We start from the raw sequence: 11,473 nt of genomic DNA, 5'->3' as shown, positions 1-11,473 counted from the left end.
AAGAGTGGCCAAGGTGGATGAAACAATAATTAGAACCCAGGACTCAGATTGGAATGATTTACAGGTAATTTTGGAAACCTTATTGGGTAGTACAGAAAAGAAGATGGTGTTGACTACAGGTGGAGGGAGTGCATGCTAATGGGGATTTAGAAGGAACAGTGGATCAGAACTTCCCCTCCACTGACCCAGGCTGGAATCCCAATCAGCCTCTGGAAGATCAATGTGCTACCTGCAAGGAGAGGGGCACTGGAAGAGGGAGTGTCCCCAGGCAGGGAATTTAGACCTGACCCTGCAAGCTGTTAAACTAATCACCCTTACTGATGAAGCCTGAAGAGGACCATGGGACTGATCCCCAGCTGAACCCCTGGTTACAATAAAGCTGGAAGAAGAGGAGGTAGAATTTTTAGTTGATACGGGAGCTACCTACTCTGTACTTAATACTTGCAAAGGTAATCTCAGTCAGCAAACTCTAAGCGTTGTTGGTGCAACAGGGAGAAAAAAGGAATGGCCCTTTTTCCAAACCCTGAAATTTAAACTAGGAAAGCGGTGGGTGACCTGCCAGTTTCTATAAATGCTTGACTGTCCAAAACCCCTAATGAGGAGGGACCTGTTGAGTAAACTAGATGCTCAAATAACCTTTAAAAACAGAGAAATACAGAAGATAATACCACAGTCAAAAATAGGAGAAGTGATAGTTTTTATGTTACAGGAAGCGCCAAAACCAGAAGAACCAGTCCCAGTGGAAGTGGACAATGCAGTGATCCCTCTGGTGGGGGCTGATGAACTTCTAGGTCAGTCAAAACTGGCAGAAAAACATGTTCTAAAGCCCAGAGCTAAGCCGGTAAGACAAAAACAATATCCTATTAAATGGGAAGCTATGAAAGGATTGGAGAGCTTGATCACAAAATTTCTGAATTATAAATTATTGGTAGAATGTGACTCAGAATATGATACCCCAATATTACCAGTAAAAAACAAAATGGTAAGGATTATCGGTTAGTTCAGGATCTGAGGACCATAAACCAAATTGTACAAGATATTCACCTGATGGTAACTAACCCATATACTTTATTGACTTCCTTAAAGGAAGAGCATAAATGGTTTAGGGTACTCAGTCTAAAGGATGTTTTCTTTTGCATACCCCTGGAAAGAGGCAGGCATAATACTTTTGCTTTGAATGGGAAAGCCTGACCACTGGATGCAAAACCCAACTTGTCTGGGCAGTGTTACCCTAGGGATTCAAAAACAGTCCTACAGTTTTTGGTAATCATCTATCAAAAGAATTAGAGTTATGGAAAAGAAGGAATTCAGACAGAGCAATATTACAATATGTGGATGATATTCTACTGGATGCAGACACTCGGAAAAGGTGTTTACAAATGACTGTAAGTCTGCTAAACTTTCTGGGACAAGAAAAGTACTTTACTGAAAAATAAAGCCCAAATTGGAAAAGGAACTCTGATTTATTTAGGATTCGAGATTTCACAAGGACAGTGAAAATTGGGAGATAATTGAAAAGAAGCTATGTGCCAGACTCCTGAGCCAAAGGCAGTATGGGAATTAAGGACCTTCCTGGGTATGGCCAGGTGGCGCAGGGTGTAGATTCCCAATTATGGGTTACTGGTAAGACCCTTTTATGAAACTCTAAAGGAGTCATAAGAGACCTGGTTGCTATGGACCCGAGTGCCAAACCGTTTTCAGGAATTTGAAAAAAACCTTAATGTCAGCCCCTGCTTCAGGGTTACCCGATCTGGCCAAACTTTTGAATTGTTTGTATGTGACTGCCAATACCTAGCTTTGGGTATGCTGGCCCAAAGACTGGGAACATGGAAAAGCACTATAGGTTACTTTTCCAAACAGCTGGACAGTGTGAGCAGGGGAAGGCCAGGATATTTGCAAGCTGTGGCAGCAACAGTCCTTTGGATTCAGAAAGTTGGAAAACTAACTATAGGACAGAAAATCATTGTATTATGTTCCACACATGGTTATATCTGTCCTAGAACAAAAGGGAGGACACTGGCTATCTCCAAGCTCAAACACCATGTTGTTTTGTTGGAACAAGACAACATAGAATTTAGAACCACCACAGCAACTAACCCAGCAATGTTCTTGAACCCAAAGATAGAAGATTCAGGAATTTTGTGTCATAATTGCTTGCAGACCATCGAACAGGTATATTCCAGCATACCAAACCTCAAGGACATACCCCTGACGGATCCCAGCTTGGAACTGTTTACAGATGGGAGCAGTTTTGTACGAGATGGGAGAGGAATGGCTGGGTATGCAGTAGTCACAGCCACACAGGTAATGGAGGCTAACTCCTTGCGCATTAACACATCAGCCCAAAAGGCAGAGTTAGTGGCATTACAGCAAGCCTTGAGGTTGGCGGAAGGAAAAAAGGTGAATATATGGACTGATTCAAAGTCTGGTTTTGGAATAGTTCGTGCACTCAGGGCAGTTTGGAAAGAGAGGGTTACTGTCAGCCCAGGGATCATCTATTAAATACAAAGAAGAAATTTTCCAACTTTTCCAGGACATCCAGAAACCCAAGGAAGTAGCAATAATGCATTGCAGGGCACACCACTTTGGACAAATGACAATAAATGTGGGTAACCAATTGGCTGATAAGACTGCTAAGGAGGTAGCTGAACAAAAAGCATCCTCGTCTTGGTACCAGAAAACCAGGTAAAATTGCCAATCTCAAATCCCAATTATAGTAAAACTGACTGACAATTGGCAGTGTTATTGAAAGCATCACTCACTAGAGAAGGGTGGTTCGTAACCCCCACCCAACGAGTTATCATACCACTGCCACTGATGACTGAAGTAATTAACAAAATGCATCAAGAAACTCATTGGGTAAGTGAGGCCACAATTTCTAACCTTCAAAATTTCAATTATAAGCATAGGAATGACAGGAATAGTTAAGTCTATTGTAACAAAATGTCCAATTTATTTAAAGAATAATCCCCTGAATAGAAAACAACAACCCCTAGGAACCACTAGACAAGGGAACACGCTTGGGGACTATTGGCAAATAGTTTTCTCCAAATTACCCAGCCAAGATAATTATAAATATCTCCTAATGTTGGTAGACACCTTTTTAGGATGGCCAGAAGTTTTTCCTTGTTGCAGCAACAAAGCTAGAGAAGTAGTTAAAATACTGCTAAAAGAAATAATCCCAAGGTCTGGGTTACCAATAGGAATGCCCTCAGATAGGGGCCCCCCATTTTGTGGTGGATATAGTACAAGAGATTAGAAAGATCCTTGGTATGGTATGGCAGTTACATACTCCCTGGAGACTTCAATCAGGTGGGAAGTTGGAAAGAATGACTCAAACCTTGAAATGACAAATTAGTAAAATGTGCCAGAGAACTTCTTTCAGGTGGCCACAAGCCATCCCACTAGCCCTCTTAAGGATAAGAATGCAGCCAAGGTCTAAAGACAAGGTTAGTTCTTATGCAATACTGCATGGAAAACCATACCAAACACTACAAATTCCAGGAGAAATGAATGTAAAAGGAAACAATAGATTTGAGATCATATCTGATTTCTCTAGGTAAAACCTTGGGAACACTCAGATGACATATTGTACTGACTGGACCGCTTGCACTGGACACACCTGTCCACCAGTATCAACTAGGAGACTGTATATATTAGAATGTGGAACTTGGAACCATTATGAGAAAAATGAAAAGGACCCTTTCAGGTACTCCTAACAACTTACACGGCAGTCAAGGTAGGAGAGATTGAACCGTGGATTCATTTTACATGTGTAAAGAAAGCACCACCAGATCAATGGAAAATTACTTCTGAAGGACCCTTGAAGATAAAAATCAATTGAGTCACATGAACTACAGTTTGTCCTATTACTGATAACAGATTGTGAGCAAGTGTATTTGCTGTTTACCTTAATTGGGATTGTGGGACCTGTACTATCTGATGAATATGTGTCATGCAAATTATCTTTGTCTAACCCAGAGCTATCTCAAAACTTACAATAGATTCCTCCTGATCATAGGGGTCTTAATCAATTTGGCAAACTCCCTGCAAGGGCATGATAACATGAGACAAAGATCAAAAAGAAGCTTAGAGTTAGAAGGGCATGAACATGAACTTCCCATTTGGGATCCAGAAGAGAATTTATGGGAAGAATTGGCTACTAAAGTAGTTAATACTTCTAACTTTTGTTTACATTCTAGCAATTCAGTAAGTAAGGTGTTCACTTCCTGCCTTGTTGGAGTACCGACCCCTCTGAGAACCTTGAAACATTATCAGTTCCAATACAATGGCACAAGCCCAACTGGAGAAACCATACAATGGGAAGTCAGTAATACGACTTGTCTGCAACATCAGACCCGCCTTCCAACTGGGGAAATACTGTGTTGGGCCATAGCAAGAGATAATTTACAATATAATGAAACCACAGTGGAAGCTTTGGGAAAGGTTAGTCAGGAGTTTAATAGGAAAATGTTCAAGGTCAGAATAGGAAACTCATTTCCAGCTGAGAGTTGTATAAAGTTTGTGAATTGTTCTAAAAACTGTTTAAATTTATCCAGATCCAAGCCTATACTACATTGTAATCAGACATATGACATGTCAACAGACTACAAACATACCATATTACCTCAAGGGTGGTTTTTATTGTGTGGTAGAATGGCCTACACCTATATTCCGGCCAACTGTACTGGAGGTCCCTGTTCTCTGGGAAGATTAGTTCCCCGATTATATAGGCCAGCTGATATCATGAGGCAGGAAAGGAGGTCCAGGAGGTCGATCCACTCATTAGGTGAAGAATGTGATGCAGAAGTAACACTTTTTAGTCCTGAAGAAATATCAGCAGCTGCGTTCCTAGCTCCAGGAGCAGGGGTTGCTATGAATTATAATGTAATGAAACGACTGGCTTGTGCCTTGGTGAAAAATATCAATTACACCTCTCAAGCGCTGTCAGTCATACAGGAAGAACTGAGCCAGATAAGACAAGCTGCCTTGGAAAATAGGGCGGCCATAGACTATTTATTACTCCGTCACAATCATGGGTGCAAAGAATTCAAAGGCATGTGCTGCTTCAACCTAACTGGCAACTTGGAGCTGATAGAGAGTAAAACACAGAATCTGAAACAGTCAGCCCATGGTATTAAAGAGAGACAAGGGCTGGATTTGTCATGGCTAACAAATTGGTTACCAAACTTGATCTGGGTTAAACAAATCTTCATAGCTGTAATTCTTATTATTGTAATCATCTTGGTAATTTACGTATTAATGCAGTGTATTCCTATGATTAGAAACCTGTGCGATTCAAAATACAGAAGATCTCTCTAATGGGACAGAGAAGTCTCAAAAGGGGTGAATTGTTGTAAAATTCTCAAGATTATGAAATAGGCATCCTGTATTAATCATGGGTAAAAAGGGGCTAAAAACATATGCACATAGATAAGTACTGAAAAACCAGTTGAAACCAACACATCTTGCAACACACTGACAAGATTGCTCAATGAGCCAACTCATGACCCTATGTGGATCAGAACTGCTGAGTTTGACTAAAGGACACAGCAGAGTGACCTCTGAAGCCCACCAAGGACCCTGACAAGAGACCCCAGGAGACTTGGAATGCATGTGTAATGATCATGTAAATATTATAATGAGATCCAGGAAAAGGGATGAATATGTACAGTTCTTCTGAGAAATGTAATATGTATGTATGGAACAGAAACATATAAAGGATGTATGTGTGCACAATAGGTGGAGAGATCCCCTGTGCACCCGGTGCTGCTGAATAAAGAATGCCTGTTTCTTAATCCTGTATGGCTGTTAAGGACTTTATTCCCAGTTTCGGTGGCTAAAGTACTGACCTGCTTCATAGTCTGAAATGAAGTAGGGCCTTTGTTTGGGAGCCATTGTTTTGGGGGAAGCAGGTGGCACTCTGAGATCTTAATGAGAAAAGGTCACCTTTGACTTGTGTGTTTGCTTGAAGCAGCTACAAAAAAGGCTGTTTATACTTATTGCAAAAACAATAGGTAGGGCGTCAACTTCTATCTCTCCTTGCTTTAAAAACAGTCAGGTAATTTTATAGATGTACTTACGCTATAATATAAACAGCTATAGTGTGATAGATCTTGCTGGTTGGGAAAGGGTTAATCTCTTAAGGGGTGCTTCTTCCAAACTGAGTAGAGAAATGAGGCAGGGAAGTAAAAGAGGAAGGTACATGATTCTGAGCTTATAGGTATGCACACGCTGTAGGCTTCACTGAGATCCTACCATATTTAAAAACCAGGATAAATCTGTTTACTGGGCAGGAGTATAACTGAGGAAAAAGCATAATGATCAAAGGCTAAAGGGAGGGAAGCTAATAAAAAGCTGGGGGGGGGGGGGGATAAAAAAAATCAGGAGTTGTGCTCACATAAATGCAATAATACATTTTCTGGTAACCTGACTTGAACTACTGCAAGGTAGTTTAGGAAGATTGAGTAATGCTTTGCCAAGGGTATGAAAGGTGCATTTGCAAACTCATGAGGAAAAATAAATCTTACTGGAGTCTCAGGGGTGTAGCAGACAACCAATAAAAATATCCTTTGTTTCAAATCTGTCTTTTTTTAATTTTAACTTTCAAATACCAGCAACTTCATTTAGCTCATGCCTATTCTTTCTATAAAGTCTTTATCTCAGAAATTTTACCAGGTCCTAAAGAATATTGATTTCTCTTGCACCATTTATTGAGTCATGCTCTGAACCTCTGCTGCTCTGAGTACGCTGGCAGTGGAGGTTGTGATTTTCAGATCCTATGTAATAACCTAAGTTTTGCCTCTAGATTTGCGTTTTGGTTTTTCCTACCTACATGGACCATGAGCAGCACTTCAGTGTTGAACTACTGCATATAGCAGGCTAGCTAACACATTTCTTTGGTATTACTACACACCTAGGTACCTATAGGCCTGAAATCACATCCCCAGAACTGTATGAGAGATCCTTTTCTTCCCTTGGTGAGCCCTATTCTCTGAAATGTAAGCTCAATGTAAGAGATTACTTAATGATTTTCTCATGGTCAAGTATCCATCTGTGCTTCTCTCTTCATCAGCTTCCTGCTGTCCTTCTGGGGTTGTCTGCTCCCTTTCTCTGCATCCTTGGTGTTGCCAGCTTGTGCCCCTAAAGGCAGCAACAACGGGCTCCTCTACTTCCCTAAAACCTTCACTAGCTACCCTGATCTCAAGACGGTGAATTGTTTCTGAGGATTTTTAGTCTAGCGTACGCTCGCTACCTGCTGCCTTAACAAGGTACAAGGGGAGTACACCCGAATGGGTGGTACAGCAAGAGCAGCCCTTTGCCTTATCCCTGTTTCCCTTGGCAGAACAGGGCCATTCAACTGTCTCTCAGGCTTCCCATCTCTCTGATCCTACCTCTATCCTGTAGGTATGACCCTACCATCTATTCCTTATCCTACTAAAGTCCATTGGCTTTGTTCATCACTCTGCATGTCAAGTTGTTACAGGAAACTGAGATCTTTCACACAGGTTCTTTGTGTTTCCACAACTTGAAAATTCACTATGTTCCTCACTAAGGAAAAACTCTGAAAATTCAAGTAACAGGCTCCCCCATGCTGCATATTCTCCAGGAGGTCAGAGAATATGCGATGTACCATTCTACGCGCAGCGGAACTTCTTGCACTTTTTCCTGCTGCCTCTAAATTCTGAGCAACCTTCTGTGTCTGGTGCCTTTTAGCAAACATGATCTGAACTGTTTCTATTAGACATACTCTCAGACAAATTCCCTGTCTTTTGTGAGCGTATTCAATTCTCTCCTTGTTAGTATGCTAATGCGTAGGGTATGATTTTTCCCCAAGTCGTTCCTCAGGTTTTCCTTTATAATTAGTAGTAGATGCAAAATGCTGGATATGCACTGAATGTTGTTGCTAGCAATTGGGCAAAATCTTAATTCCTTATTAGATTTCATTGAGTAGCATGACTAGAGATTTCTTAAAACCTCACAGTCCTAGTATTTCAAATCCCAGTGTTCTTCTGTTGCTTTTTGAAAAGATATTTCCATGATACATTTTTTCAGTTTTTTCATAATGGCCTCTTCTGTTAAGTATTAAATCATTTACTAGTCACGGTGATCTGATTTTTAGATATCTGCTATGATCAGATGATTTTTGCATTGCTTTTTTTAAACCTGCGAATCTTTAGGTGTCCAATCTGGTTTTAAGTGACCAGGAATTTAAACTGGATGTACTTCAGTAGTAACCAAGCTGCATTGCATTTTACCTGAGGAGGGCCACCTGAACTTAGAAGGCTGGATCCCATCTTTTAACATAGTTATCCCTTCAGATTCCCTCCTTTTTAGCGTGAAGAACAAAGAATCCTGCTCAGATTTGGGGCCTATGAAGGACTCAGATGGATGTTGACATTCAGGAAAGATCCTGAGAAGCCCAAAAGGTTACAGTGAAGATATTTGTCAAGTAAGGCCTTAAATGTAGAGGTTGAGAAACAGATAAATGATGAAAAGGCTTTAAAAAACCCACAAAACCAAAAAAAAAAAGAGACGACCTCTTTTCCCTTTGCTGAATTAAACTGCCATGTACTGGATGTGCAAATCAAGAATAAGGATACAAAATAACACAGCAAGTCAAAACCTATTAGAGGGTGATGACTGCATGGGGAGAAGAGGGAAAGCTGCAGTGGACAGAAGTTTGGGTTGTTGTTTTTTTTAATTTTCAGAGCTCTGAAAGAATGTGAAGAGTGCGGTAGTTACCCTGGTAACGGGGTCAACAACCTTCTGTTTCCCTGTGGCTAAAGCTGCATTTCTGGTAACTTCATTTGTCTTCTGGACATAAGCCTGAGGGGACTGAACCCACTTAGCAGCGTTGCTTACTGCTCGCAAAGCCCGGAGATAGTTTCACACACTCATGCACCCCTGTACTCGTCACAGCTTTCTTCAAAGCTCACTTGGTTAGATCTCACCACGTTTCTACAAGTTGGAGAGTACGTGGCATGTGATGTCTTTCGGTTTTGCGTTTTCTGCAACAATCCCATTGGAACTATTTTCCAGTAAAATAGGTAACATAAAATTCCGTGATGTCAGGAGTAGCATCTGACTGCTATTTAGCACCATCTTCATTTTCATAGGCAAGGCTTTGAGTCAGCTTATAAAGCTACACAGTAGTTTATGAAATTTATTAGTATTATGAAGTTTACACAGTAACAGATAAGCACCCTATGCTTCTGTTTTCTGTTTCTGTTTTTACTTGCCACGTGTTGGTGCTTCCTACCTGGATTCTGGTAGGATCTGTCCCAAAACAGACAGTTACCCAGCAGCAGCTGGTTCTGAATGTGAGAGTCGATCGCCACGGAGTAAGCATTAAAGGTGATGAGGGGAGAAGCGTGTGACTTAAGTGTTGTATCATCACCCTATTACTTTATTGCTGGTGAACCGTTCAGATCTTCAAAGTAGGGGCTCAGGGCTGGAGTTTGCCACTCAGTACTACTTCATTTTGCCATGTAGAGAGAGCTGATGCTGATCGTTTTCCTGTGTATGTCTGGAGTGCCAGGATATTTCTCCACAAGCATCTCTTTCAAGCATCTCTGCCTGAACCAGCAGGCCTGCTACATTCCCTCTGGACCAGATCTTTCCCTCGTTACTGATGCGAGTGTCAGCTGCCTCCTAGGTATGAGCGCATAAATCGATGGTTGGCTGTGCCCCTGCAGTGGGGAATGTTCTTGATGTATCCAAGGATGTTGTCAAGAGAAATTTCTGATGGTGCTCTCAGCTGTTGTTTAAGCCTGTTCCTTTCAGAGTGCACAGTTTAGATGTTCACCATTTCTGTCTGTCCGTATCTCCCCTCTCCTAATCCGCTCCTCCCCTGCGTTGAACAAGTGAGCCTTTCCAGCCCTTCCAGGAATACAACTGGGCTGAAATGCTTGCAACAGGTAGTCCACTTGACTCATCCGGTGTCTTTTGTGAACTGAAGCTGTTTCTAAAGGTAGAAATAACGAGTACCAAGCACAGGGTCCTTTGGAGGCTTAAGGCAAAAGTTGTGCCCCTCCTTTAAGCTCTGTGTGATGAGGAACTGCTTTTTTTCTTTTTCTCTACAGGGAATCCCTGTTTGGTCTAGTGCTTCATGGAAGTTTTATAAGTGAAGATGACTGACTATTTTTGAGGTTTTTTTGCAGGGGGTACTGTGATAGCTGCTCAGGAGCAAGAGCGAATGACAAGGGGTTTGCCTATGGGTATTTGCTGAGCGTGCTGACTCTTGTCTGCCCAGTTAGGCAGTGGGTGGGCTGATTCACACCAGCTGCAGGACCATTGCCAGAATGTGGTCTGCTGAGTGACAAGGAGAATAAGACATCTGCCCTGGGTGGTTGAATTCTAGCTCATCTGAAGCATCTTGCGGAAACTCACAGAATCACACAGAATCACAGAATGGCAGGGGTTGGAAGGGACCTCCGGAGATCATCCAGTCCAACCCCCCTGCTAAAGCAGGCTCACCCGGAGCAGGTTGCACAGGACATCGTCCAGGTGGGTTTTGAATATCTCCAGAGAAGGAGACTCCACAACTCCCCTGGGCAGCCTGTTCCAGTGCTATGTCACCCTCAGAGTAAAGAAGTTCTTCCCCATATTCAACTGAAACCTCTTATGCTTCAGTTTGTGCCCATTGTCCCCTTGTCCTGTCACTGGGTACCACTGAGAGGAGCCTGGCTCCATCCTCGTGAAATCCACCCTTAAGATATTTGTACGAGTTGATGAGATCCCCTCTCAGTTTTCCGTTCTTCAGGCTAAACAAGCCCAGCTCTCTCAGCCTTTTCTCACAGGGGAGATGCTCCAGTCCCCTCATCATCTTTGTAGTCCTCCTCTGAACCCTCTCTAGGAGTTCCTCATATTGAACTGGGGAGCCCAGAACTGGACACAGTACTCCAGGTGGGGTCTCACCAAGGCAGAGTAGAGGGGGAGGATAACCTCCCTCGACCTGCTGGCCATGCTCCTCTTAATGTGCCCGAGGATGCCATTGGCCTTCTTGGCAACAAGGGCACACTGCTGGCTCACGGTCAACCTATCTCCTTCAGAAAAATGTGAATAGTTTGAATATGGAGGTTTATGTGGAGTGAATATATGAGCATGGAGTCAGATGAACTGCGGCGCAGGTGGCAGTGTTTCAACATTTAGCTAGCATTGGTCATTGCAGGTTCTTACATGAACAGACTTTTCATTTTAACTGCATGCATGATGGGAATTCTGATTATCTTTTTCTCAGGAAGTCACAGCACAGGCACAGGGTATATCTATAGTCCTGTGTCACAACATACTGTCAGGCAAATAGATGCTAGCACTTCTCTGCCATCATGTTAGATGGCCACGGTGAAGTGCCAAGCAATGGGAGGTACACACCCTGACATTGACTGCTCCAACTAGAATGGCATATTGCCACATGCTGCACAAAGCCGGTGAGAAAGCAGCAGAGATAACATGTTTCTGTAGAGATGGT

At 42.3% G+C, this 11,473-nt stretch overlaps 2 protein-coding genes across 3 annotated transcripts in view; both read left to right on the top strand.

The window, feature by feature from the left end:
* Positions 1-5,776, top strand: part of LOC118452534 — a 7,043-nt gene extending 1,267 nt beyond the window's left edge. The window contains exons 1-2 of one of the 2 annotated variants that reach the window (XM_035896722.1): positions 557-3,449; positions 3,560-5,776. In XM_035896722.1, coding sequence (XP_035752615.1) covers positions 3,943-5,322 — 1,380 coding nt within the window. In that variant the 5' untranslated portion in view covers positions 557-3,449; positions 3,560-3,942 and the 3' untranslated portion in view covers positions 5,323-5,776. Of the gene's footprint in view, positions 1-556; positions 3,450-3,559 lie in introns of those variants that run through there. The other variant, XM_035896723.1, reaches the window with a different exon arrangement.
* LOC118452535 lies at positions 565-2,519 on the top strand. Its single transcript, XM_035896724.1, has 2 exons — positions 565-841; positions 2,161-2,519. The coding sequence occupies exons 1-2, from the start codon at positions 572-574 to the stop codon at positions 2,500-2,502; spliced, it is 612 nt and encodes a 203-aa protein (XP_035752617.1). The 5' UTR covers positions 565-571; the 3' UTR covers positions 2,503-2,519.
* Positions 5,777-11,473: the final 5,697 nt, after the last annotated feature.

This window comes from Egretta garzetta, unplaced genomic scaffold, assembly GCF_000687185.1.
Source record: "Egretta garzetta isolate BGI_Z169 unplaced genomic scaffold, ASM68718v1 scaffold256, whole genome shotgun sequence".
In the NCBI taxonomy this organism is placed as follows: Eukaryota; Metazoa; Chordata; class Aves; order Pelecaniformes; family Ardeidae; genus Egretta; species Egretta garzetta.
This window is presented reverse-complemented; position numbering and strand designations above follow the sequence as displayed.

Coding starts and splice junctions, on each gene's coding strand:
- LOC118452535 (XM_035896724.1), top strand. CDS start 572: ATGCTTGACTGTCCAAAACCCCTAATGAGGAGGGACCTGTTGAGTAAA. Junction 842..2,160: donor TAAAGCCCAGAGCTAAGCCG/GTAAGACAAAAA, acceptor AATTGCTTGCAG/ACCATCGAACAGGTATATTC.